The sequence below is a fragment of the Trichomonas vaginalis genome, chromosome III (assembly GCF_026262505.1).
Source record: "Trichomonas vaginalis G3 chromosome III, whole genome shotgun sequence".
Lineage (NCBI taxonomy): Eukaryota > Parabasalia > Trichomonadida > Trichomonadidae > Trichomonas > Trichomonas vaginalis.
Window position 1 is genome coordinate 10816353 of NC_067205.1, and position 26264 is coordinate 10842616.

The following is a 26264-nucleotide window of genomic DNA, read 5'->3' on the forward strand; positions in this document are numbered from 1 at the left end:
TCATTCCTTCATAAACGCTCAAACTAACTTTACCCTTTCTCCCTCGTATCTGATAGAATGTATTTTCACGAGGAACGAAGAACAAATTCTTGAACTCATGACCGTTGTAGTTTGTTATCTCAATAGTTTTCGTCATTTATATAAAAATAAAATAAAAAATTATTTAAAAATAAACTTAAAAATTAATGATATCACCACCCTCACACGTATGAAAACATAGCGCAAAAATAAATTTAGGTGAAGTGGTGAGATCTCACCTCTTTTTTCACCTGTTTTTTCACCCTGTTGAATTCATTGCTTTATAACTCTCTTCCTTTCTCCAACTCTTCTAACTTCTTCTTAAGTTCAGCAATGTTGTCCTCATGAAGTTTAATCTTTCTCAAAATTCCTTCTTTATCTAATGGTTGCTTTATCTTTCTAAACTGAACTCTACCATCCTTCATAGTATGAATGTAAAAACCTTCTGGAATAGTTCCTGATTTAATGTATTCTACCAAAAACTTTTGTTTCATTGCTTCAGTGACTTTATTTGTCATTTCAATCAAATAAAAATTTTAATATTAAATAAAAATAACGTTATTTTTCAGTAAGGAAACGCAGGAGTTTTACGATTTATTTGAGGAGTAGGTTCTGGTTTAAATTTTGGAGTCGGTTTAGGAGTTGACTTTTGAACAGGAGTTTGTACTTCCATAGGTTCAGGAGTCATTGAAGGTGTTGTTTGTGAAGGCGTTGGTTTTGGCGAAGGCATTGGAGTTTGTTTAACTTCAGCTACTTCAGTATTATTTACAACATTTGCTTTATTTCTTTTCAACATCATAACTACTCCTGCTGTAGCTAGCAAACCTAGTGGGAGACCATATTTTATATAAGGACTTGACCAAATGCTATTTTTGACAGGAGCTGGTGGAACACCTAACCTTGGTGAGACTGCTCTTTGCCATTGTGCAGCTCGTAAGAAATATTCAATAGGTGCTCCATAATCGTTTGGTAAAGTTTGTTTCATAGATGGTGAAGGTTCACGAGAGCTTGATGAAGAACTCATTTATAAACTTTAAAAATAAACGTTCATTCTTTATTCCTCACTGTCGTCCGTAGCTAAGTTATAGTCATCTAATCTTATTATTGGGATTCCATTAGCACGCACCTGAATGGCAAAGCAACAATCCCTCATAAATCCAATAAGTGGCTTTGGTACATTTTCAGTTGCTAGTTCAATAGGTCCTTTAACAGACAATTTGTATGTTATTGGAGCAGTAGATGTTTGACCTTGCTGGAAGCAAAAGTCCACTTCTGTTGGAAAACCACATAAGAAATGTGTGTTGTCATAGCTATCCCATTTATGTTCCACACTACCATCATCCACCAATGACCTCATAACATCTTCATTAAATCCTATCATATCATTGTTTGTATTGCAGGCGTTCGCAACCATTTCATAAAATACAGGTCCATATGATTTTTCAGGTTCTGCAGGCATATTTCCATAAGCTCCCATGGAAAGCTGAAGATATTTAAACTTAGTAGTCATGTGATTTTATCCCAAGCATATGGGGATTCTAAATTTTTGTCCCTATCGTTATCCCAATTGAATTTTTTTTTGGAATTTAAAATTTTTTTCTCCATGTAAACTTAAATTTTAATTTTTACCACTAAAATGCAATATTTCAACAAATTAATGAGTAATAATATTTTAATTTATAATAAATATTATAAATCTCCTCAATTTAATGTAATTATTGTATTAATTTTTGTTGAAAATATAAAATCTTCATGTAAATGATGTGAATTTAATATTTTTAGAATGTTGTTTAATTGTACTATATTATGCATGTAAAATTTTGTTACAATACATTTTATATGGGATCCCCATTGCCCAATTGAGAGAAAATTGAGAGGTGGGATTGGGCTAGCCCAATTCAAAATATCCCAGGTGGAAATAAAAAAATTAACAATTCAACATAAAAAAGCATCTTAAATAATAATGATAAAAAGAAATTTTGTATGAATTTCAATCAAATTTGTTTTTATTCAACTTAAGAAATCACTTCATTAATGAAAGAAGTCGGGTTCACAACATATCCCGATCTTGAAACGAAACAACATGTTTTTTTGATGCCCTAAACGGGGGGTCGCCAGCAAAAAAAAAGATGTCAAAATTTATCCCAAAAATTTAAAAAAAATCGAAGAAAGTGCATCCCAGGGATTATAAAATTTAAGTTTTCACATCTCTAAAACTTAGGGTTCTCAAAATTAACATAATAGTTGTCTTTCTTTCTAAATAGTGCCCAAATACTTTTAACATTAATAGGCGTATAAGCTGCTGTAAATGTTGCACTTGAACTATCTGTATTCTTTGAGAATGAACCGTCCATAGGAATCCAATCCATAACTTTAACAGGAAAACATAAAGCCTCGTTTGTATAATGTTCTACAAGTTCTGTATAAATGTTAGGGTCTAAAGAGAATGACTTTGGATGAATGAAACATTCATTAAAATCCATCTTTGTTCGAAATAGTTGCTGGGTTACAGTTGTAATAGTAACTGTTCCACTAGCTTCTACTGCCTTCGTTATCATAGTGAATGGTTCATTCCATGGAACAAATTTATTTGTCGGTGGATTTGAATCTGAAGCAAATGCAACTTTAAGAGTTGGATTGAAAGCAATGATATCATTTACAGATATAGATGTGCATTGTAATGCGTCGCTACTGAACTTTACTTTAAGCTGAATGTTACCTGCAAAAGCTGAATAAATCGAATAGCTTCTAATGGAAAAACTTCTAACAGGAATTCTTAAACGAAGCTTAAAATCAAATGACTTTCCTGCTGTAATTGGACCACTAACAATTTGTCCTGTTCTGCATGTTCCCGAATGACTCCATACATCTTCATGTCGAGTCTTTGAGAAAACATCTACTTTCTTTATTTGTTCGGTAGTTTGTGAGTTTGAAGTTATATATGCTTCTTCTCTTGCGTTGTCTTGAGAATATACGATACGACCATTTGCAAGGATTTGATATCCAGCAACTGCATAGAAAGCGTCATCGAAACCAATCCAAAATCCTGGTGGGTTTGTTTTATTGGAACCTGAACCAATTTCTTTATCTACAATAAATTGACCTTCCATTTTATACGTAATGAATGTATTGTAAAGGTCCAACATATTTTCACCAGGAGGTGAGAGATTGAATGTTACCCATGTGTTATCTTTAGCAGTTCCAGGTTGTGATGGAATCTTTGCGTCAGAATATTTTCTATTAGTGTCACCAATTTGAACTGCATTGTCTATGATATCGAAATATGAGCGAATCTGATGAATATGCTCTGCTGGAGTAAATTCGTTTAACTGTTCGTTCTGCATGTATTTACTTCGATAAAAATATCTATTTACTTCATTATTCTCACTCTTCTTCTTGGCATTCGTGGTGGAAGTTGTTTCTTGACATTTTCAATGAACTGTACATTCTCTTTTGTCTCAACTTCTTTCACTGGTGGGTCAGGATTCTTTGACTCGGTTTGTTTTCAATGAAATTCACGAACTTTGCAATAAGCTCTTGGTTCGTTATTGAAAGTACATCTGGCTTCTTTTCTTCTGTTCTATTGACTTTTCAGTTTGAACAGAAGGTTTTATATGGGCTTCGTGGACTTCACCCTTGCCATACACCTTAATGTTGTCGCTTTCTGCATTCGCTAATGGAACCTTTCTTTTTCTTACGTATATTTTACCATCTTTACTCTGACTTACGTAATAGAAAGGATGTTGTATTCCTCTTGCGTCATTTAATATAATAGACTCTCGCTCTGATTTTGACAAGCTCATTTTACATCGGTTAAAGTTTTAATTTTGTTTTTTATCTGCAGTCAAATGACTCAGACAAGCCCTACGGACAAGACCCAAGGGGTCATAGATGTTGAAGCATTGAAGAAAGAAATTCGTGAGCAAATTTTATCCGAACTGAAGGAACAAAAACAAGAACAAAAGCCAGAGAGACCAAAGAGAAAACTTAGTGAAAAACAACTTGCTGCATTAGCTGCTGGAAGACAAAAGAACCCACGTTTGCTGGCGAAGAAAGCTAGAGAAGAAGCTGAAGCAAAAGCTAAAGAAGCTGAAGCAAAGAAAGAGTAAATGGTTTATTTTTATCCGAATTAAATGTATAGACAAATACCTTTAACTGTTGCGTTCAGTAGTGAAAACCCTGACGTCAAAATAAAGGGGAACAGAGTAACGTTTAAGTTTCCAACAGACTGGATTGTGAACATAAATGAAGAGAAGTACATTGGCATAACATCTATGTATATAACACGTGCTTTCAGAAAGGTTGACTTTATACTTCAAGTCGAGATAGAAAATGACGAACAGTCTTTAAGCGCCCAAAACATTCACATATACAAATACTTTAAAGACGATACAACATTGCAACAATGTATGATTTCATTTAATGAGATGTTCGAGAAAAAGTTCAACATTGAAGTACAAACTTTACAGCCTTTGCGTGAGTTTCTTGCACAACTGAAAGAAGAAGGTAGTCAGCCACAACTTATAGACTTTCATTATGAATTTAATGAAAATGAAGATGGAACTCATGACTGTCAATTCATTGTATTCTCACCATTCAATGAAGTAGCTAAAAAGGAAAAAAAATCCATTACGTATAAGATTTCAAATCTCTGAACCCAATGAAGACTTCAAGAATGTTTTCAATTATAATGCAATGCTTCCGAGGAAAAATGAATTTTCAAAGATTGTAACACCTGGCATTTGGGATAGAAAGCAAGCTATATTATATTCAAATTTAAGTAAGGGAGTTGAAAATGAGTTCATTGGTCATACAAGAACTTCACCATTACCAAATCCTAAATACTATAAATTAACTGGCTTCAATCGTGAGTTTTGGATAGACATGTTCTCCACTCATGACCATAACTGCCCAGTGTTCTTACCTCCAGACCATAAGGACTGTCTCTACATTGAAGCACAACTCTTAAACTCTACCATCGCAGTATTGTAAATGACCACATGGGCTTCGCCTTGCCGCTAGCGGCTTATTTTTATCACGAATGACCTCACTGCTGACAAAAATAAATGACCTTATTATTTTTCTCATTCATGACCTCAGAACTTAAGCTTTCTTATGAATGAAGTCTTAGTCTGAATAGAAAAGTTAAACTTTTCAGCAAAGCAAGGACTAGAAGACTTACACAAGTCAAATCCAATCTCTTGACCATCATGAAGTGCTTTGTAAAGTTTCATAACACTGAACTCAGAGTCTTTGTCAAATTTTCCTTGCGGAACCATTAAACCTTTATCTTCATTGTAATAGCATTGTATAGCTTCAGGAAACATTTCATTAGCGGTTAAAGCAATAACATCTTGCTTCACGCCTTTCATTCTGCAGTGAAATGCAACTTCATTTAAATCATTCGTGAGTAAGTCTATGTAAGTCTTCTTTCCACAAAATATTGAATTGTATGCTAAACTTTGTTTTCCAGGTGTTATTTCTGCAAAGTCGCTATGAAATTGACCAAGGTTTTTACCAATGAGAACTCTTCCATAACGTTTCTCAAACTCTTCAGCTAAACGAGGGATATCTTCATTGTAGAGATGCATACTGTCGGTATCGCTATAAAAGATGTCCATTCCTAAGTCTTCAGCAGTACAGAATACTTCACACATTATTCTCTTCGACATAGATAGAATATTAACACCAAGTGGACAGAAGTTAAAGTGTCTGCAAATGCTTTTCGTTAGCTTGAAAATAGTTTTATCTGAACCATCCAAACCTTCGAACTTCACTATATGGTTGTAGTTTCTGATGGCATATCTTATAGCATCTTTGTCATTTACTATGGTTATTTTTGACTCAATAGGAGATAGAATAGTTTTGCCATAAATACTGTTCAGAATGAGCTTTATATTTTCTTGCAAAGGATTTCCTTCTTTCTTATACTTTAACCTTAACTCAAACAACTTCTTTACTTCATCTCTTATTCTAATATCTCTGTTTCCATCGTAATAGTATCCTTGCAACACTTCACATTTGACACCTTGATATTTTATGAGGTCTTGTAATGTTATATGGTCAACATACATTAAACAGCAAGTGTTTGAACTTCTGGGAACGTTAAGTTCTGGATTTAGTTCAGGGTCACAAACTATTAAAGGAAAGTGTCTATGTATTCCAATCTCTGTTATCTTAATGAGAACAAAGAAGCCAGACATAAACTTTTCACCAATGGGTTCCTTTTGGTCGTCATCGAATAAATGTCTCATGAGATACTCTGTGCTTAACATCTCATCCTTCAATACTTTTGGAATTCCTTCTAAAGTATAAAGTCTTGCTATAGCTGATGGATATAATGAAACAGCGTCGAAATCAGCAATGAGTTTCTTTTCGCTCTTTTGTTTCATGTTATCTGACAGCATACATCTTCCACCTTGAATACAGTGTGAAATAAATTCTCTTGGTTTATTTGAGAGGTCATATAAATTTCCATTCGGGAAGTACACTCTGTTCTCAAACAATTTGTTAGCAATTGAACAAATACTAACGTAGTCATATACGTTTAAATCAAATTCTTTCAATATGTCATTGCGGAACTTAACAAAACCTTCTCTTAAAATTCTTACATCTTGTTTGCAATAGAATGTGCTATATTTTTCTAAGTCGAAGTGGTTTTCATCTATTCTGCAACCTTTGATGGAATCTATGTTTTTCATGAATGTATCCGCATCCTGGATAAACTTACATGCTTCAGAAATGACACCAGTTCTGTTGTCATTTGCTAACAAAACACTGCTGTAGTAGTTGTATGGAAATACTTCTTTCGGTCCTGTTTGTAAGTTAAACATAGCAGGAAATAGTTTAAGCTTCTTATTTATAACACTGTAAGAGTCTTTTATAATAATTGCCCTTCCTTTATATAAGCCAGTTATTTGCATTGTTCGTGAACCTTTAATGATGGGAGTTCCTTTCACTTCTGTCATGTGTCTTAAGATGAAGTTTATATCATAACTGAGGTTATGGAAATATATTAAACTCTTGTCAGGAAGTCGCTCCAAAAATTCTGTTGCACAGTTCTGACCCCATATGCTTTCACTCACTGAACCATCTTCACTGTCGTAACAGATGTTAAAAGCTTTATGAAAGCCATCGTGCTACACTCAAAGTCAGCAAAGAAAACGTGCTCAGGAATGAACTTGCACTTATTTTTATTTACTTCTTTTGACTCGGCTTTCTTCTTCAGTTGTACACAATACTTTGGAGCATATGTCAAATCTTTAAATGGTGCAAGGTTCTGTTTATATAAGTCAGTCGTATATGTGAAAAGTTCTCCATAAGAAATAGGTTCGAAATATTTGCACTCCCACAATGTTTTCATAACATCCCATAGCGGTGTAGTTCTATCATGCGAACTACATATTTATCTTCTCTCTTTGTATAAATCTTCATCTGTTTCTCAATGTTCATTCCACCACACTCCTTCAAGATTTCTATATAGTTGCGAATGAAATATGTTGTCATTGGAATCTTTCATTTAGCATGTAGTGGTCTTCAACAAGAAGTAAGTCAATAGTTCGAACAGTTTCACATTCTTTTGGTATGTATCTCTTTATTTCATTATGTCTTGAGTCATTGAAATAACCAATGGTAACATTAAATGCTATACCTGTTGCGTCAGAAATTTCTTGTACTTTACTTTGAGGAAAGTCTCTAACACGAATGACTTCTCTCATGTGGTCAATAGTTTCTTCATTTACTCCAGCCTGAATGCAAGCATAAACGAAACAATTGTCTTCTGTCATAAGTGTTGCAGTTCTTTTGTTCAGTTCATTGAAGATTTGGTAGCGTTCAAGATTTATAGGTAATGTGCAAAGATACTTCCAGAACTGACCGCTTCTCTTCTTATAAAACTTCTTTTCACCAGGATTTCATTCCAGAAGTCATCTATATCTTGTTTATCTCCTGTTTGTTTAAGTCTGTTCAATAATCTTTTCTGTCTTTCTGTCAGTGTGCTTTCATCTCTATATGGTCTCTTTTTTGGTTTGCCTTTCTTTACATCTGACATCGTTAAGCCTTCATATTCTGTTAAATCATACATCTTTATTTCGTAAGATTCTTTATGTTTGTCAAGAAGAAGTCATAGTGCATTTCAACAATACCTGCAGCATTTGCTTCTATCTCTGATATAAAGTTCTCCTTCAAGAGCTGATGTAGTAATGTTCCAATATTATTGAGGTTTAACGTAGAACATTCATACTTTCCACCAAGTTTATAACATACCATCCATCTTTGTTGGGAGTTTATTTTAATTTCTCTAAGAGTCTCATGAAAACCTTACCGAAATGTTTGTGTAAGTAGTCTCTGTTTGGTTCATCTAAAGCTTCGATGTTAAAGTCAATGAGTCTATTGCCTGACTTCACATTTCTCTTCCTATTCTCTTCATCTTTCTTTAACCATCTCTCACCTTCTTTTGGTTTGTCGTCAATGGAACGAATGACATCGTTAGCTTTGCGAACTTGTTCTATAGCACTTTTAAATATCTCTCTTCTCTGTTGTTTCAGTGTGTCGTCTCTTCTTCTTGTTTCACCAACGTTTGCATTTGTTATGTCAAACATTTCTCTTCTTACTTCATGAGGTACTGAACGTCTATGATATAAGTCAATAGCAACGTCATTTAAAGGAAATGCTTTGCATGGACTTCGTCCTCGCCGCGTTGCGGCTTTATGAACTCATGAATTCTATCATAACTTATTGCACCATTATAGTCATTGAGGATGTCAGCGAGTGCTTTTTTGTTTGTCGCGTAATGTTTTGCAACATCTATGTTAGCTTCTGTAAGAAGTTGTTTTATTTCCGAGTGTTCTAACTTAGACAACTTCCGATACATCTTTAGTAGGAAATAAAAAAATATTTTTTTGAAAAAATTAGATTAGATTTTTTAAAGTTATTTTTCAAAATAATTTAATATTTTTATTTTAATGAAACACATGCAAGATTGCAAGTTCTTTTCATACAATGCTCTCGCTACTGCCATCAAGAATGAGTTCAATAATGCTTCAAATGTTAATGTTATCTTTAACAAGAAGTTTGTGAAAGAATCTAAGTTTGGTCAGTATGTCAAACCATTAGCTATCGTCATTGACCGCAAACGTTATACTTCACAAGAGTTAGCAGTAGTTTTGAAACAAAAGAGTTTCTTCGTGAATGTCAAAGATACTCATTATACTGTCATAAAGAACTCTAACATTGACTTCTTCAGTATTGCTTTAAATCTTTCCGAACAGAAAGAATATAAGAAGGGTGAAACAAATGTGAAATATTATCCTTCATCTCTGAAGACAATAACGAACAAAGATGTCATACAAAAGTTCTTACCAAAGGTTGAAGAAGCTTCTATTGACATTGACGAAGAAAGTGAAATGGTTGAAGAAATAGACCCTGAAGCTATTTAAGCAAAAATATATTTTTGAAGAACTGAAGGTGTCACCACGTCACCATGTGTCACCAGGTTATTTAACTTCTTTTAAAAATGATGACAACATGACATTTTGACAACAGTCCAGGAAATAAATTTTATCGTTAATGTTTACGTTAATGTTTTTCATTAAATTTTGTCAAAGTGCAAATCTTCACTTCGTCAAAAAGTTAATGTTTTTCATTAAATTTTGTCAAAGTGCAAATCTTCACTTCGTCAAAAAGTTAATGTTTTTCATTAAATTTTGTCAAAGTGCAAATCTTCACTTCGTCAAAAAGTTAATGTTTTTCATTAAATTTTGTCAAAGTGCAAATCTTCACTTCGTCAAAAAGTTAATGTTTTTCATTAAATTTTGTCAAAGTGCAAATCTTCACTTCGTCAAAAAGTTAATGTTTTTCATTAAATTTTGTCAAAGTGCAAATCTTCACTTCGTCAAAAAGTTAATGTTTTTCATTAAATTTTGTCAAAGTGCAAATCTTCACTTCGTCAAAAAGTTAATGTTTTTCATTAAATTTTGTCAAAGTGCAAATCTTCACTTCGTCAAAAAGTTAATGTTTTTCATTAAATTTTGTCAAAGTGCAAATCTTCACTTCGTCAAAAAGTTAATGTTTTTCATTAAATTTTGTCAAAGTGCAAATCTTCACTTCGTCAAAAAGTTAATGTTTTTCATTAAATTTTGTCAAAGTGCAAATCTTCACTTCGTCAAAAAGTTAATGTTTTTGGTTAGTCTTCATATCGATATTTTACAACAATTCCCCAATGTATAAACTTTTCATACGCTTTTTCATAAGCTTTGTATGTCTTCAGAAATTTTGCATAATCTTTTACATGTTGTTCGTTCTCTTCTTCTGTCATGAGTTCCGAATATTCTAAATTCATGTTCTTTCATATGAGATAAAATTTTATAAAAAAAATAAAATTAGCTTAGATTTTTTTATTCTTCCTCTTTGAAGTTATCGAAATATTCTGTTATTTTTTCCTTCAGTAATGGTAAGTCTTCTTTGAATGTAAGTATTGTGCAACCTTTGATGTCATAGTGTGTTTGAGGAAGAGTATTTTTGACAATTTCTTTTATTTGCTCATTCGGTGTCATTGAAATCGGTAAGTTTTCACGATAGAACCAATTTCTGTCAGATTTATATATCTTAGCTAAGTCATAAAAGCTCTTGTTGTTTCTTCTCACTAAATGCAACATAACCATATCTTTATCTTCTTCTTTCTCCAACTCTTCAGTATATATCATATACTTATAACTCTTTTCCTTTCCTTTTGGTACTGAACGTGGTATTCTTTTCTGTATGCTTTTGTCTTTGGATTCAATGACTTCATCTTTTGCTTGAAGTTTCTTTTCCATCTCTCCACGTTCTGCTTTATATAGTTCATCTAACATCATGAAAATATAACAAGCATAACGAGGTGAAGCCCACATTGCTACAGCATTTACTAAAAGTCTATGAACATAATAACCTTTCAAACCAGGTGCCAAATTCTTGCGATTTTCGTACGGAATCTCTTCCCTCGGTTTTCCGAGGGAAGCAATCATATGAGGAAATTCTTCTAAAAGTTCTTTTGCCTGTTGGTTTTCAAACCAATGATATGCTTGCTTTGTAGAAAGAAGAGCGTTCATTATACTTTGCATTTGATACATATCATCTTTGACTGAACGAATGAGACGTAACTGTTTGTTATACTGTATGTATTCGTATTCTTCATTTATGGCTTCATGAACGATAGCAGTTGTTGTGTTCTCTGATGTTGACATTACTGTCTTTACATACAAAATAAAAAAAATAAATAAAAATAAAACTAACTTTATTTTTCTGTGTTAAAGAAATGTTAAAAATTCATGGTTACATATGTGAAAAGAAGTCACGAACAAATGATGGTCATAAGATTCAGCACATAATTCTGAATTGAATGGTGTGTCATACATGTCAAACCGTCAAGAATTGAAGGAGATACGAGGCTATAAAGATTTTGGATATTTTCTGACACACACCCTGAGGGAAAAGTGACAAAACACGACGATAGAAAAAAGTGACAAAATAAGAGAAAGTTGTTCCCCGACCAAAATGCAATCATGTTGAAAAAGTGACATTTGTAAAGTTGGACGATAGGATTTCCTGAAAAAGTGCAAGTCTTGTTCTGAATCAGGACAAGATTTGTCTTGAAAAAATACAAGACTTGTTCTGAAAAAATACAAGACTTGTCTTGAATCAGGACAATTGTTCTCAAATTTGAGAACTTTACAAGAAAAACTGACTAAAAAGTGCAAGTCTTGTTCTGAATCAGGACAAGATTTGTCTTGAAAAAATACAAGACTTGTTCTGAAAAAATACAAGACTTGTCTTGAATCAGGACAATTGTTCTCAAATTTGAGAACTTTACAAGAAAAACTGACTAAAAAGTGCAAGTCTTGTTCTGAATCAGGACAAGATTTGTCTTGAAAAAATACAAGACTTGTTCTGCAAAAATACAAGACTTGTCTTGAATCAGGACAAAACTTTACAAAATGTAAACCTTACATAACCGTTTCTATCGTACATGATATTTAGTTGACATTGTAAACTATCTTCATGTAAAGTATGGCGGTTTGAAACCGTCGGGAACCTTCACTTTTTTGACGAACTTTCCGCAGCAATTTTTAAAATTTGTGAAAACTCAACGGTTTGACACGTGCCATATGTCATTTTACTCAGAATTTTGTGCTGAATTCAGCAAAAATAATTTTTAGGGTAGATGGGTATATCTAACCTAATTTCTACCACGAATTCTACCCTCATTATTTATAACCATTTTACATGGTAAACGTTATTTTTGGAATTTTGTGAAAACTCAACGGTTTGACACATGCCATATGCCATTTTACTCAGAATCTCACTAATTCAGCAAAAATAAATGGTTCATTTACTCACAATATTTTTGTACAAAACGACCCCAAACTTTTAACTTCTTTTCTGCAGCTTCTAATGCTATCTTAGCGAGTTCATATTCTCTAAATTCTCTCTTTAAATCTTCTTGTTCCCATTGGTCTAGTTCGTATGGAGAATCTCTATAATCATAACATATCTCACGTTCATGTTCTAATTGTTTTTCATGCATTTTTCTAACTTCTTGTTCGAACAAATGTTTTGCATTCTCTACTGTATCTTCGAGTTCTTCTTCATCTAATTTCTCATGAACTTTCTTGTCTATGGAGTCCATAATTTTTCCAACTGCTATGCAATATTTTGGAGAAGCCCACATTGCTATATAGTTTATAAGTCTTGGGTCTACATACGTTCCTCTAACCTGTTTGATTTCATCAGGAATTCCTGCATGAATTTTGTATAAAAACCAACCGTCTGAATTCCGGCGGTTGCTATATTCTTTCACAAAATGCCTTATAATACTCTTCCCAGGACTTATTTTCCAACAACTTTCTAAAAGTCTTTCCTAAACTGCTGACACATCTTTGTTGCATTAATGTAACCATCCTTGTCTCTACGTAAGACTTCAATACATTATAAGTGCCTTTTTTGAATGTTTCGCCATTAGATTTGTTCGTGAATGTTTTTGCTTCGACTGACATTACTGTCTTTACATACAAAATAAAAAAATAAATAAAAATAAAACTAACTTTATTTTTCTTTCATAAGGAAATGTCAAAAATTTATGATTTTCGAGAGTTTTAGACCATGTTAGAAAAGTGGTTAGAAAACGTGTTAGATCTAACATTCTAACATAAACTTTATTTTTGGTGTAAATAAATGGTACCATTAATAATTTCATGACTGTTCTCGTTCATGTCTGATTTACATCTAATGAAAAAGTTTAGAAGAATTTTCTTATTCTTTCTGGCATATTTTTGTCTTTCCAGTACTCCCGCTCTAATGGTCCCAGATGTGTTGGCTTCGACTCTCTCAAGTTCTTAGATGGTATAACATCTTCAACGCCTCCTTCATATCTTTACTTATAAGTGTCATCGTTTGTGTTATAGCCAAGTATTTCAATAACCACTCCTCGCTTTGCTTCGTCAATGGTTTCAGCAAGTTTGCCATTACTACTTTCGACTAATTTATGTCGAGGGTAAAACGCAATAGAGTCGTCGGCAGCTTTTATAAGATATCCATTACCTTGCGTAGAGTCTATATATATATATTTCGACTTAACCTTAAACGTGTTCTTTGTCAACGGTTTGTCGTCAAGAACTACACGAACTTTTGTACCAGGAATGAGGGTAAATTGTGTTGAATTTCTGATATTTTGTGTTTGGCTTCGTTTCTTTTGTATATACTTTTCTTCTTCTGTTGTTGTGTCATTGAATTTGGTGTATGTCCTGTTGTAGAATGTGTTGAGGAATTATATACTTCGAGAAAATGTTTCATTGTTTCTTCGGTAAAGTCTCGCTCTTGATTTAAATCTCTGAGCGTTCTTATGAAGCGGTTTATGATGCCGAGATATGTTATGGTTATGGTCTTCAGTAGTGTAGTGAGTTATGTTATGCTTAATGAGAAAATCTGTGATTTCATTGCTGAGATATGCACTGTCTTGGTCTGATGTTAAAGTACTTGGGCTATGTTCTGCTACAATTTTGTAAAACTCTTAAAAACTTCACGAGTTCCTTTTATTTTTCATTGGATATGCATATGCTTTACGAGTGTTAACATTAATGAAGATGAGGAATGGTTTATGTCCTCCTTTTCTGCTTTGAATGAGAGTGTCAAATTGGTATGCGTCAGGAGTGTTGGAGTAAATTGGTAAAAAGTAGTCGTAAGGGTTTATTTTTGTTTGATGTACAACATTTTTGTCAAAGAACCTTTTCACTTCAGCTCTGTTAGTAAATCCCAACTCTTTGCAGCTTCATTGAACTTCTTAAATGACCTCCATGGATGTTGTTCGAATACTTCTTTCCAAGCTCATTTATGTAAAGTTAAAGATTTTATTCTAGGCTCAAGCGCGTTCATTGAACGCGGTACCATGCGAATATAGTCACAAATGGTGGCATATAATCTTCACCCGAGCCTGTTGGATTTGTTGTGAAAGTGTGTGAATGATTTCCTGTGGTTCCACAGAAAATACCTGTGCTTGAATCTACTGGGTCACTTGAAATATCATATCTATGCATTCCCTGTCTATCCGAACCTGCTGCAAGATTTGTATAACCCTTTTTGTTATTGAATGTGAATGACTACCTGTTGTGTTTGTAGTTCCTGTATGAGTGTGCGGTGGAAGGTTTGCTTCAGTAATTTTCTTCGAACCTCCTGTTTGCTTTGAAGAGTTCGCACAGTAATAAGAATTTATCTACAATCTGCTCCCACATACCAAAACCTAAAACTGTTTCTGGATTGTTGAATTCATTGACGTATAAATAGAGCCTATAGGATATAATGTTTGAAGTATTTCTGTCTTTAATGTTTGAAGCTCTGTTTTGTCTGCTTTCTTATCTAACATTGTTGGTAGTTCATATGCTTCAAAGTTTCTGGCATGATCTTCGATATTCCTGCAACTCTTATCTAAATTGTTAAGAGTATCTTTTACGCTTGTACTTGGATTTTCTAATGGTGCACTTGAACCAAAGGTCAAAGTTCAATATTATGTCGTCTGCTCTAACAGTAGTGAAGGATTTATGTGTATGGTTCTTGTCGGCTTTCTTATCTAACATTGTTGGTAGTTCATATGCTTTCAAAGTTTCTGGCATGATCTTCGATATTCCTGCAACTCTTATCTAAATTGTTAAGAGTATCTTTTACGCTTGTACTTGGATTTTCTAATGGTGCACTTGAACCAAGGTCAAAGTTCAATATTATGTCGTCTGCTCTAACAGTAGTGAAGGATTTATGTGTATGGTTCTTGTCGGCTTTCTTATCTAACATTGTTGGTAGTTCATATGCTTCAAAGTTTCTGGCATGATCTTCGATATTCCTGCAACTCTTATCTAAATTGTTAAGAGTATCTTTTACGCTTGTACTTGGATTTTCTAATGGTGCACTTGAACCAAGGTCAAAGTTCAATATTATGTCGTCTGCTCTAACAGTAGTGAAGGATTTATGTGTATGGTTCTTGTCGGCTTTCTTATCTAACATTGTTGGTAGTTCATATGCTTCAAAGTTTCTGGCATGATCTTCGATATTCCTGCAACTCTTATCTAAATTGTTAAGAGTATCTTTTACGCTTGTACTTGGATTTTCTAATGGTGCACTTGAACCAAGGTCAAAGTTCAATATTATGTCGTCTGCTCTAACAGTAGTGAAGGATTTATGTGTATGGTTCTTGTCGGCTTTACTGTCTAATGTAGCTTGAAGTTCATTTATATCGGAGATGTTGTGTTTATGAGATTTCAAAACTTTGTTCATTGCTTCAAGTTCAACTTTGTCAGCTTTACTTTTAATAGCATCTTCAAACGTTATTTTTGACTTAACTCTCAAAGTAAATCTTGGTTCAACTAATACACCGTTAACATTGAAAGTAGAGGCATAAATTTCACCGGTATAACCAAATGCTTCTGGTGCTTTAGCTACATCATACTGTACAGTACAGCTTATGTCATAACCTTTAGCACGAATGTATTTATATCTTCTTTCATTAACATTTTTTGTCTTCGCTTCATCACTTCGTGTTAAATATCCATGGTAGTCCGTTATAATCTGTTCGTCTGAAGTTATATAATGAACGTGGTTCTTGTCCGCTTTACTATTTAATGTAGCTTGAAGTTCATTTATATCGGAGATATTGTGTTTATGAGATTTCAAAACTTTGTTCATTGCGTCAAGTTCATTTTTGTCCGCTTTACTATTTAATGTAGCTTGAAGTTCATTTATATCGGAGATATTGTGTTTATGTTCTTTATCTGCTTTTTCGGCTAATTTCTCTTCTATCTCATTTATTTCAAGTTCATGCCTACCACCACCTCCCGAAGAAGTATTTTTCTTCAGCTCTTGAAGAACGTCCACTTCGCCATCTTGGTGTCAATAATGAGACTTTGTGTTAAAACCTTTCCTGTCTTAATGGATGTTTGTAAAACTTCTTCTTCACCGTGTTCGGGGTCATGGTCGTCATCATATCTTGTGAAATCAGAGATGTTGTCATACATTAAGCATATCTGTCTCAAAAGTTCTGCTATTTGAAACTGGAACGAAAGATATACAGAACTTTCATCATCTCCTAAAGTCAAGTCTGCTTTCTTAAGTATTTCTTGAATGTATGCAATGAGAACAGAGTACCTTGGAAAATATTCGAACAATATTTCATTAGCTGTTGGTTTTGGTGGTTCTTCTGGAGTTTCTGCATCTCTTGACTTCAATGCTCTTGCTCTCAAAGACCTAAATGTTAGAGCACCGGGTTTTACAAAGGACTTTATAAATGCTTTAATAGTTCCTGGTAAGTTATTGTTAGCATTAAGTAAGTTCCTTATGCTTCCATCATGTACGTCCATAGCACTATGTAAAAAATCTATACTTTCTTGTAGTCAGCAATAGACTGACTGTGATTTTTTAAAGATTTGTCAATACCTTTAAGCCAATCTTCATGCATGTCTGATACTGAGCCAAGAATATCATTTGCTTCCTTTAGTGTATTTTGTGCTTCTCGTAAAGTATCCAATCCCGTACGTGCATTGTTTGCTATACGTCTTACAGTATCTATTTGACTCCTTGTTTCTTGCATCCAACCAGATAAAGTTTTAATAGTATCCGAACCATTTGAAATGAAGTTCAAAGCATTTTTAACGTCATCTAAAGCTTCTTCACCAAGTACTGCCCATATCTTTCCGATTTGGTATTGAAGAACTCCATATGAAGCAGCTGTTAAACCAGTATTTATAAGGTCCCATATCCATGATTTAGCAGTTTTTCCATCCTTTCCATCCTTTCCATCCAAACCGTTTTCGCCTTGAGGTCCTTGTATTCCTTGTATTCCTTGTGGTCCTTGTGGTCCGGTGTCACCCTTCTCTCCTTTCAGTTCATCTTTATGTTCGTTATAATATTCTAATGTCATAAGGTGTACATCGTTACTGCTACCAGCAACGCCGAGAATTTGTTTCTCATTCATGACTAAATTCTTTAGGCATTTAATGTTGTCGTCAAATCGAAAGCTCTTTAACAATTCAATGAGAACATTCAGTACTTTCACTAATGAGGCATCTACTGTAGAATTTATATATTGCACCGTTCCATCATTTATGATGGGAACCTTGCTTGTTGTAATGAATGGGTCATAAGTGTTAAAAGTATCGAAATCAATGACTTTTTAGTTTTTCCATCGTCAATGACTAAATCATTGCCTTCAATGGTTAAAGTTGAGTTTTCGTTTACTAGTTCATGTGCTCTTCTTGCTTCATTTGTTTCATACGCATATGCAGCAATAGTCATATTTTAATGAGAATAAAATGTTGTTCTATTTGCAAAGTACAGACCCAAACGAATATGGAACAGTAAAGCTTCAAACAAACTTAGGTCTTCAGAATGAAGCACTTGCTTTCAGAGTTGTTGACTTCAATACTATCGCAACTTTTGTCATAACAGATGAAACAGATTTCATAGAGATTGAAATAGATGACAAAAGAAGTTTTATAACATTTCCTAACAGAGCAGAGTATAGAATAGATAAAATTGCTGGAGTCATAGATACTCTCATAAATGAAGAAACTATTGACAACATAGATGTCGAACTCTCTTCTGAGGGAACATTGAAGTTCAGTAGCAAGAAAGAGTTCAAGATAACACGAATGAGTCATAGAGTTCAACTTCTTTTAGGAGCATACCATATGACATTTCCTTTGAAAAGTGTTGACAAAACGATTGAGATGAAATCTGTTCCATACGTATGTTATGGTAATTGTTTGTACATTGAGTCTAAAATAGCTAATGTCACAGGCATTTCAGGAGTTAATAGTAAAGGTTCAGTAGAATATAAATCCTTCTGTTATGCAGTCAATTCAATGTTCATTCCAAACGTTCCTGTCATAGCAACTCATTTAGGTAAATGGGTTCGCATTAGTCCTCATAATTTGAAAGACATGCAATTTAGACTTGTTGACTTTCAAGGAGAGCCTGTAGAACTAAAGGCACCAGTGCGAATGACTGTTGAAGTTGACTTTTTAGAAAATATTAAATGCAACAGCTTACAAGAGAACTCAGAGCTAAAAATATAAAGTATGAATGTTATGTATTAGGTCATGAACTTTGGTTGTTGCTGTTTGATGAAACAAATGAGTTAGTTATGTCAGTCAAGAGAACAGAAAAATATTGTGTTAGTGAAAACTGCACCAAGTCAATAAGATTAGGTTTGCATTATGAAGATGAGTTCGATACTGTTGAAGAAGTTTTGGACAGATATTACAAATTGCTAACTTGAAATTTTTTGACTGACGGCGCAAAGCGCCAAGATGGGCTCAAAGAGCCCTCCTGACTGCTTTAATTTACTAAAACATATTTCAAACAAAGCTTATAGTCAGTAGATAGTTTTGTATACTCGTTCGAATATTTATACTTAAACTCAACTCCTGTAGTTCCTGGTGTTTCAATGATGCGGATGTTACCTATTTTCATGAATATGGCGTTTGACCACAGCATTCGATTTCAGGGTCGAGATAGTCAATGACACATTGTTTCCCTGTTATTCGTGAGATAACATTTTCAAGGTCCTCCTTTGTTAGAATTATTTGGTTCTTACTTATAAGATTTGTCAAAAGCTTCTTATCGTCTTTGAGTAAAATTGTTTGGTATAACTGAAGAAGGTAATGGTCTACGTTATCTGAAGGATTTGTTTGAACATTTGTGTAAGGGTTGTCGTTGGCTTCTCTTGAAAGAACTTGGTCCAGTGGTGGATACTCTAACTTAACATCTGATGTAGCGTTAGCGTTTGAAGCTGTGTTTAAATTCACCGACTTAAGTTCTGGTTCTTTTTCTTTCAAACACTCTGAACTATAGTTCTTTATGACAATATTGTTTGTCGTTCGTGAGTCAACATTTGATGTTGGTTCAATTGGAACATTAACGACACCAGCTAAGATGGATTTGCTTCTCATTTCATATAGAATAAAAACCTTTTATATGTATGAAATGAACAATATACTCGACAAGGGTTTGAATGTAAAGCTAACGAATGAAAATATTGTTGAATTCACCGAGACAGGTGTTGTGTATAAAGATGTAGAACTACTGAACAAAAGAGCTAAGGGAAGAAGCAGGAATATGAACAAAGGGTGGAAGCCTATAAAAATTTATGTCAATGATGGCTCAGGAGGTTCAAACATAAAGTATGCAGAAAGTTATAGAGTTTATGCTCTCAAAGGTGAAAAGCCTTCATTTAAGAACAGCTATTCTAACGCATATCCTCAAAAGCTAACGGATGGGGAAGTGGATGATATGAATGACAGCAAAAATATTAACAGAAATGGCGACAGAGATGCATGGAATTTGTTTACCATCAGTCAATTGAAGGTTAAACTTTAAAACAATGTTGGTCGTTCCCATGGAATATTTTTGACTTTAATGGTATTAGTCATGATATGAATCTCAAGGTATGAACGAGGAGAGATGAGAGACTTATATGCTTCCCAAATTTCTTCAAAAGGTAATGTTATACCTGACTGTTTCCAAATGAGTTCAATATCATAGCGTGAGAAACCTTGAAAGATAACGAAGTCAGTTATGAGACGTTTTATGTTTAAAGCTAAAAACCTCCATGTTTGCATAAGTATTGCTACAGTTAAGTGGTAATGTCTGACTTTAGTTATGATGTTAGCTAATGGTGAGTCTGGTTTTGACACTAAACCTTTTCCGGCGAAGTCATCACAAACGAGCAGAGTGTTTGAAGGATACTTTTTGAAGGGGTATTTTGAAAGTTTTGACAGAATGTAGTTTGTAAGTCGTTTCATATCGTAAACTCCTGAGTATTGTCGTAAGTGGTGTTTGTCAATAATTCTTTCCATCTCCTCAGAAGTCTTTTGCATTCCTGACTGTATGAACTCTACGATGGCATAATATTTTCTCTTACGTCGAATGTAACGTTGAAGAAATTCAATGAGTTCACTGTCTGGAACTTTAACGATAGAGGCTTGAACTTTTGACATAAATGTTTTCGCTGTTGAGTCCATAGAGTCTGAAGTTGCTGATATAATGATTTGGTCATAGTAAGAGTCGTTTCCTAAACGCTCTGTTATGAGTATATGACGAATGAGGTTGAATGTCTTTCCTGACCCATCTTTCCACAATAGAAATAAACACCATTTGAACAGAATTCATAATCTTTGCTGAAAGGAAGAATAAGAGAAGAGTTAAGTTTGTCTGTAGTTTCATTCATGTCTTCATCTACATCATGTATTAAATGCTTCATTTTATCTCCATTAAAAATGCAAGTCAGAAATATTCAGAACATAGCACCGAGTCTAACTGACAAGAGTATAAAGATATACTATGAACACGTTATGATGAAACCAACCAAAATTCAAGAAAGTCAGTATACTTATGAATATCCAAGACACTGGGTAGAGTATGTAGGAGGTGAGAAAGCTATTGAAATCAGACAGGTTCGAAGTATTCCAGCAGGAAGAACAATATTATTGAAGAACTTTAATGTTTTGAGGTATAATGATGAAACAAAGAAGCAAGATAGTTTTCCTGTTGCTGTGTATGTGAACTTAGATACAGGAGATGACATGAAAGTTTTTAATACAAAGCTTCAAACGGTAGTGAGAGAACAACTGACTGCGGAAGGGCATCCATTACCTTCAGAAGTTACCATAGCATATAATTTTGAAACAAACTCAATAGATTTTAAAGTCATCTCTGCAAAGAAGTCAGGTTTTACATTTAATGAAGCAGATGTATATTCGAATGAAAACTTCAAAGCTATTGCATGGTTAGATAATGACGATTGCTTTAAGAAAATATTTAAATTCAGTGACTCAAAGATGTCAATAGATGACCTTCGTGGAATGTTACCATCGACGTTTACAGTTGAAGGTTCAGCAGGATTGCTTACAAGATTGTCAATTGGTGGTATTTGGTCCCGTGAGAACATTGTTATAAAATCCAGTATAAGTGAATTTGCTGAAGAATCTATATTATGTCTTTCAAACTACATGTATTCGCCGCCGAAGCATTATAGTATAACAAACTTTGTCAGTAAGTTTAACATAAGACTTGTCGAACCTTCTTCAATGAAAGATGTTGTGCTACCCAAAGACGGAAAGGATGGACTCATTATTGAAATGATTTTAATAGCATATTAAATGAGCTTGTTCTTGAAGGTCATTCATGATGAAATAACTGTTGTAGAAGATGTTAGCAATTGTTCAGACATTTTGAAGCGTATAGATGATATAAGAAATAAGTTAGATAGACCGCAAAGCGGTGAGGGCGAAGCCCGTGAGAACGTTTATGTTTCATTGACTTTCTCCAGTAACGAGAACTTTTATGAGATAATATTGAAGAGAGATGATTTTAATATGGGGTAAATGGTAGCTTGGGCAGCTTTAGGCGCAATGGGAACAAAAGCATTAGCATTTGGAGCAAAAGCACTTGGAGCTTATGACGCAGTAAATAAAATGAGTGGAGGAAGGGTTTCGAAGACATTAGATGCAAATAAAGGGAAGATTGGAGGCTGGGTTGCAAAGAAGTTAAGATTAAATAAAATAGGGCTCATAAATAAAGCATCCAATTTGGTTGCGACTGAGTCAGAAAATGCTTTAGGAAAGGATGATGAGTTTGCAAAACATGCAAAAGACTTTAATGACCAGATGAAAGGTGAAACAATGCATTTAAATAGATTCGATGGAACTAAAGAAAATGTTTCTTCTCCACCAGTAGTTCTTCCGTATGGTCCCTATGGAATGTATGGAAACCCTTACGAAAGACCATTTGACCCATTGACTGGTGGAAGTAACTGGTATCATTACGGCCGAAGAAGAAAGACAGTCAAGTTGGAGACAGACGTGAAGAAAGCAACTAAAAAGAAACCAAGGAAGAGAGTTATAAAGCAATGAATTCAACAGGGTGAAAAAACAGGTGAAAAAAGAGGTGAGATCTCACCACTTCACCTAAATTTATTTTTGCGCTATGTTTTCATACGTGTGAGGGTGGTGATATCATTAATTTTTAAGTTTATTTTTAAATAATTTTTTATTTTATTTATATAAATGACGAAAACTATTGAGATAACAAACTACAACGGTCATGAGTTCAAGAATTTGTTCTTCGTTCCTCGTGAAAATACATTCTATCAGATACGAGGGAGAAAGGGTAAAGTTAGTTTGAGCGTTTATGAAGGAATGAAGAATGGAAAGTTTATACAAGCATACGATACAAACGGTAAACATGTTTCATTAGCTTTGTCAAAACTTACTAACATTCATTTTGACAGTGACTTTGACCTATATGAAGAAGAAAGTGAGTCAGAAGATTATGAGCTGTTATGTGAAGCACAGCAATGGGAGGAGTTGCAATACTTTTGTAAGTGAGAACGTTTATTTTTTACATTAGTGAAGTCGTTTGTGAAAACGTTTATTTTTTCATTAGTGAGGTGAAGTGGTTGGCGGCTTTATAAATATTTAAGGTTAAGTTAGTGTTGTCGTTTGTGTTGTAAAATATACGTTAACGGTTTCGTAAAGTGTCAAAACAGCTAAGTTGTGTACGGAGGCGCGCAGTGCCACAGTACACGACTTAGGTATACTAACTTTAATTTCGAATGAGTATAATAAAATATTTTTTTATATCGTCATAACTCTCATCACTGTTGTGATTCCAAATGCGATTATTAAGGTTCAAGTCGCTAATGTTTTGAATGAAGATAGAGCAGTAAGAATTCTTACAAGGGCAGGTAATCAGATTGTTGAGCAAAGAGCTTCAAAACACGATGAATGTTTGAAATTAATTCAACACATTTTGGAAATTGTCGAAAGCCGAAGGATTGAACCTAATGTCCTTATTCCATCTTTGAAGACAATATTAAATTTGGCACAAAGAAGTTTAAAGGAAGAGTAAGCAAGATTAGATAATTTGGACTTTTTTTAAAATTAATGAATAAACAGTATATTTTTGAAGTGTAAGCTTATTTACCTGAAGCTATATTACTTAATATAACATTCAAAATATTATTGCTATTTATTGGAGAACAAATTTATGTAATTTTCACATGAAAATTGATAAATTTGTATTTCCTTATGATAATCAATTTTTGTATTTGTAGAGAGTCTCCCTGCATGATATCAAGACTTGGCTATTGGTCTTTATCCATTTTTGAAAATTGTATTGTAAATTGTAAGAATTTCTGAATACTACTACTATAAAATATAATTGCTTATCTATGTATATTCTCCCTGCATGATATCAAGACTTGGCTATAAGTCTTTATCCATTTTTGAAAATTGTATTGTAAATTGTAAGAATTTCTGAATACTACTACTATAAAATATAATTGCTTATCAATGTATATTCTCCCTGCATGATATCAAGACTTGGCTATAAGTCTCTATTCATTATGAGTATGACCCCATTTTTTTTACAAAAAGTGCCGAATTGCAACTTTGTCCCAATCTCAATTGCCGAAAGGGTTTTTGCCAGTTTTGAATCCGCTTATTTTTATCGACCAAAATTATAATAAATATAATTTTCGATAAGTATTCTACCCAAATGAGGTCAGGTGAGTGGGGCTTCCAGGGGCTGCGCCCCTTCTAGCCCCTAAGAAATGGACACAAGAACGTAGAGGAGGACCGAACCCCAGCCGACCAGCCGGTGACAAAACCAAAACCGTTGTTATTTACATCATATTAATGGTGTCATATAAACATCTGTCAAAAACCGCTTTTTAACTTCACTTAAAATGCCACGTAAGCTACGTAAGAATATACGTAAGAGGAAGAGAGCATTGAAACATCCAATAGTAAAACTGACACCACAACAACAGTTGCAACAACAAATGATGAATGACCCCACTATGTTGCAACAAATGTCAAGCAACCCTATGCTTTTAAACAGAGTTATTGGTGCACAGAGTGGAGGTTTAAGAGCGGCACTTTTAGCGAAAATGGCAGGCTATGGTGGAGCTGCAGACGGAACAGCCTATAACCCTCAAAGTCAAATGAATTTGAGTTCACTCAAAAATCAAATATCAGATGTCAAAAAGTCAAACATAGACATACAGAAGCAAATAAGTGAAAACGAAAAGAAACTAGAATATGACAGACACACAAAGAAACTCAATGAGTTAAACGTAGAGAAAAAGAAGAAAGAAGAACAACTGAAAGAACTAAGTACAGAGGAATATGCGAAAAAAGTGTCAGAAAAAGCAGCAGAAGTAGCAAAAATGGAACAAGATGTTGTAAATTTGAAAAACCATACTACTCAATATAAAGTACTGAAAGATGAAGAGATAAAACAAAAAGCCCTGAAGACATATATGGATAGCGATGAGTATAAAAAAGAAGTTGAAGCAAATGTAAAGGCAGAAAAACTTTTACAGTTGCAAAACCAAACCGTACAGTATGAAAACTTAGCACAAGAAAGTAAAAATAACGACGCAGCCATGCAAAAGGCAATGAAAAGCGCAGAATATATAAAAGCTAACAATGACTGGTTAGATACCCAAGCCAACGCTAAAGCAGCCCAGCTTATAGGGTCAATAAGGACAAAAATACAAGCGGATGAAGACAGTTCAAATGAAGCTTTAACAAATGCTGACTTTAAGAACGCCTTCGAAGCTCTTCATAGTAAGGTGAAACTAGTGAACGACTTCTCATCTGGAAAGAAACTGAAGTCTGAAGGTTTCGACAAAGAGTTAAGAGAAGTAGCACAAAATATGACGAAAATAACAGATGCAGCAACGAGACAGGCAGTTCAAAGTGCCTATGACGCCGTTAGAGCAACTGTTGTGGAAAGTCAAGAAAAAGAGTTACAACAGACCAAAACAGACCTAGTAAATGCTTTCTTAAAAACGAAAAGTCAGGTAGGACATTATGCTGCAGATGGAACATATGTGCCAGCTGGTGGAACTTATATACCACCAAACCCTCCAAGAGAAGCACCTGCACCAGGACTACCTAAAACATTTACATCGTCACATGGACACAGACACAGGCATGCACCACAACAACAACCAAAACCAACAGTTCAAAATCCAGCACAACAACAACCAAAACCAACAGTTCAAAATCCAACACAACAACCACCTCCACAACAACAACCACAACCAGCACAGCAACCAACAGTTCAAAACCAACAGTTCAAAATCCAACACAACAACCAACAGTTCAAAACACTGCACCACAACCAACACAGCAACCAACAGTTCAAAACCCTGCACAACAACCACCTCCACAACAACAACCACAAACAGAGCAAGGACATAAAAGAAGTAGAGAACAAGGAAACCAAGATTTCTTAAAAATGCTTAAAGAAGACTATGGTTACCCAGATACTCTTGACTTTAGTGACAGATATAAAGAAGCTATTAGAAAGTTCAAGGAAGGAAATACTGACCCGAACCTATTTAGCTTTATGGTTCAGCACCAAATGGATATAATTTTCAAACCTGGAAAATACAAGCTCGCTAAGGGATATGATTTAATAGCATATCATCCAAATGACATGACTGAATTTACTCCGAGATATTTGGTGTCAGAGCTAAATGACAATTCAACTATCTTCATGAAACGCGTAAAAATAGAGACAGAACGAAAGAAGAAAGGGTTATGAATGCGGATGACTTAAATAGGGAACTTGTTAAAAACGGTCTCGGAATATATGAAATGCCAGCAGATGAGGTACAAGAAACTCCACAGGAAGAAGTTCAGATACAACCAGACATG

The 26264-nt window shown here is 34.2% G+C and overlaps 11 protein-coding genes and 5 pseudogenes across 16 annotated transcripts, besides 2 other annotated features; 7 read left to right on the plus strand and 9 right to left on the minus strand.

Moving 5' to 3' along the window:
• Positions 1 to 23136: part of a mobile genetic element that runs on past the window's edge.
• On the minus strand, positions 584 to 1042 carry TVAGG3_0678990 (repellent protein 1 family; the record flags this gene model as incomplete). Its single annotated transcript, XM_001296449.1, has 1 exon — positions 584 to 1042. The coding sequence occupies one exon, from the start codon at positions 1040 to 1042 to the stop codon at positions 584 to 586; it is 459 nt and encodes a 152-aa protein (XP_001296450.1).
• TVAGG3_0679000 (uncharacterized protein) lies at positions 1073 to 1528 on the minus strand (the record flags this gene model as incomplete). Its single annotated transcript, XM_051242648.1, has 1 exon — positions 1073 to 1528. The coding sequence occupies one exon, from the start codon at positions 1526 to 1528 to the stop codon at positions 1073 to 1075; it is 456 nt and encodes a 151-aa protein (XP_051089235.1).
• On the minus strand, positions 3389 to 3770 carry TVAGG3_0679010 (annotated as a pseudogene). Its single transcript has one exon. A coding segment is annotated over exon 1 (382 nt).
• TVAGG3_0679020 (uncharacterized protein) lies at positions 3867 to 4096 on the plus strand (the record flags this gene model as incomplete). The annotated part of the gene is made up of 1 exon (XM_051242649.1): positions 3867 to 4096. A coding segment is annotated over one exon (230 nt), but the record flags the coding sequence as incomplete, so codon positions are not given.
• TVAGG3_0679030 (uncharacterized protein) lies at positions 4152 to 4673 on the plus strand (the record flags this gene model as incomplete). Its single annotated transcript, XM_051242650.1, has 1 exon — positions 4152 to 4673. One exon carries the CDS (start codon positions 4152 to 4154, stop codon positions 4671 to 4673), a length of 522 nt encoding a protein of 173 aa, XP_051089237.1.
• Positions 7861 to 8890, minus strand: TVAGG3_0679040 (annotated as a pseudogene). The gene has a single exon. A coding segment is annotated over exon 1 (1030 nt).
• Positions 8982 to 9455, plus strand: TVAGG3_0679050 (uncharacterized protein; the record flags this gene model as incomplete). The annotated part of the gene is made up of 1 exon (XM_051242651.1): positions 8982 to 9455. One exon carries the CDS (start codon positions 8982 to 8984, stop codon positions 9453 to 9455), a length of 474 nt encoding a protein of 157 aa, XP_051089238.1.
• TVAGG3_0679060 (KilA, N-terminal/APSES-type HTH, DNA-binding family) lies at positions 10733 to 11240 on the minus strand (the record flags this gene model as incomplete). Its single annotated transcript, XM_051242652.1, has 1 exon — positions 10733 to 11240. A coding segment is annotated over one exon (508 nt), but the record flags the coding sequence as incomplete, so codon positions are not given.
• Positions 12390 to 13049, minus strand: TVAGG3_0679070 (annotated as a pseudogene). Its single transcript has one exon. A coding segment is annotated over exon 1 (660 nt).
• On the minus strand, positions 17088 to 17826 carry TVAGG3_0679080 (annotated as a pseudogene). Its single transcript has one exon. A coding segment is annotated over exon 1 (739 nt).
• TVAGG3_0679090 (uncharacterized protein) lies at positions 17844 to 18608 on the plus strand (the record flags this gene model as incomplete). Its single annotated transcript, XM_051242653.1, has 1 exon — positions 17844 to 18608. One exon carries the CDS (start codon positions 17844 to 17846, stop codon positions 18606 to 18608), a length of 765 nt encoding a protein of 254 aa, XP_051089240.1.
• Positions 18871 to 19208, minus strand: TVAGG3_0679100 (annotated as a pseudogene). Its single transcript has one exon. A coding segment is annotated over exon 1 (338 nt).
• TVAGG3_0679110 (protein of unknown function, DUF4106 family) lies at positions 19908 to 20531 on the minus strand (the record flags this gene model as incomplete). The annotated part of the gene is made up of 1 exon (XM_051242654.1): positions 19908 to 20531. The coding sequence occupies one exon, from the start codon at positions 20529 to 20531 to the stop codon at positions 19908 to 19910; it is 624 nt and encodes a 207-aa protein (XP_051089241.1).
• TVAGG3_0679120 (uncharacterized protein) lies at positions 20952 to 21692 on the plus strand (the record flags this gene model as incomplete). The annotated part of the gene is made up of 1 exon (XM_051242655.1): positions 20952 to 21692. A coding segment is annotated over one exon (741 nt), but the record flags the coding sequence as incomplete, so codon positions are not given.
• On the plus strand, positions 21918 to 22445 carry TVAGG3_0679130 (protein of unknown function, DUF4107 family; the record flags this gene model as incomplete). Its single annotated transcript, XM_051242656.1, has 1 exon — positions 21918 to 22445. One exon carries the CDS (start codon positions 21918 to 21920, stop codon positions 22443 to 22445), a length of 528 nt encoding a protein of 175 aa, XP_051089243.1.
• A 36-nt stretch (positions 23137 to 23172) lies between the features above and the next one.
• Positions 23173 to 23997: a mobile genetic element.
• An 859-nt stretch (positions 23998 to 24856) lies between these two features.
• Positions 24857 to 25840, plus strand: TVAGG3_0679150 (kinase-related family; the record flags this gene model as incomplete). Its single annotated transcript, XM_051242657.1, has 1 exon — positions 24857 to 25840. One exon carries the CDS (start codon positions 24857 to 24859, stop codon positions 25838 to 25840), a length of 984 nt encoding a protein of 327 aa, XP_051089244.1.
• Between the last annotated feature and the right edge of the window lie 424 nt (positions 25841 to 26264).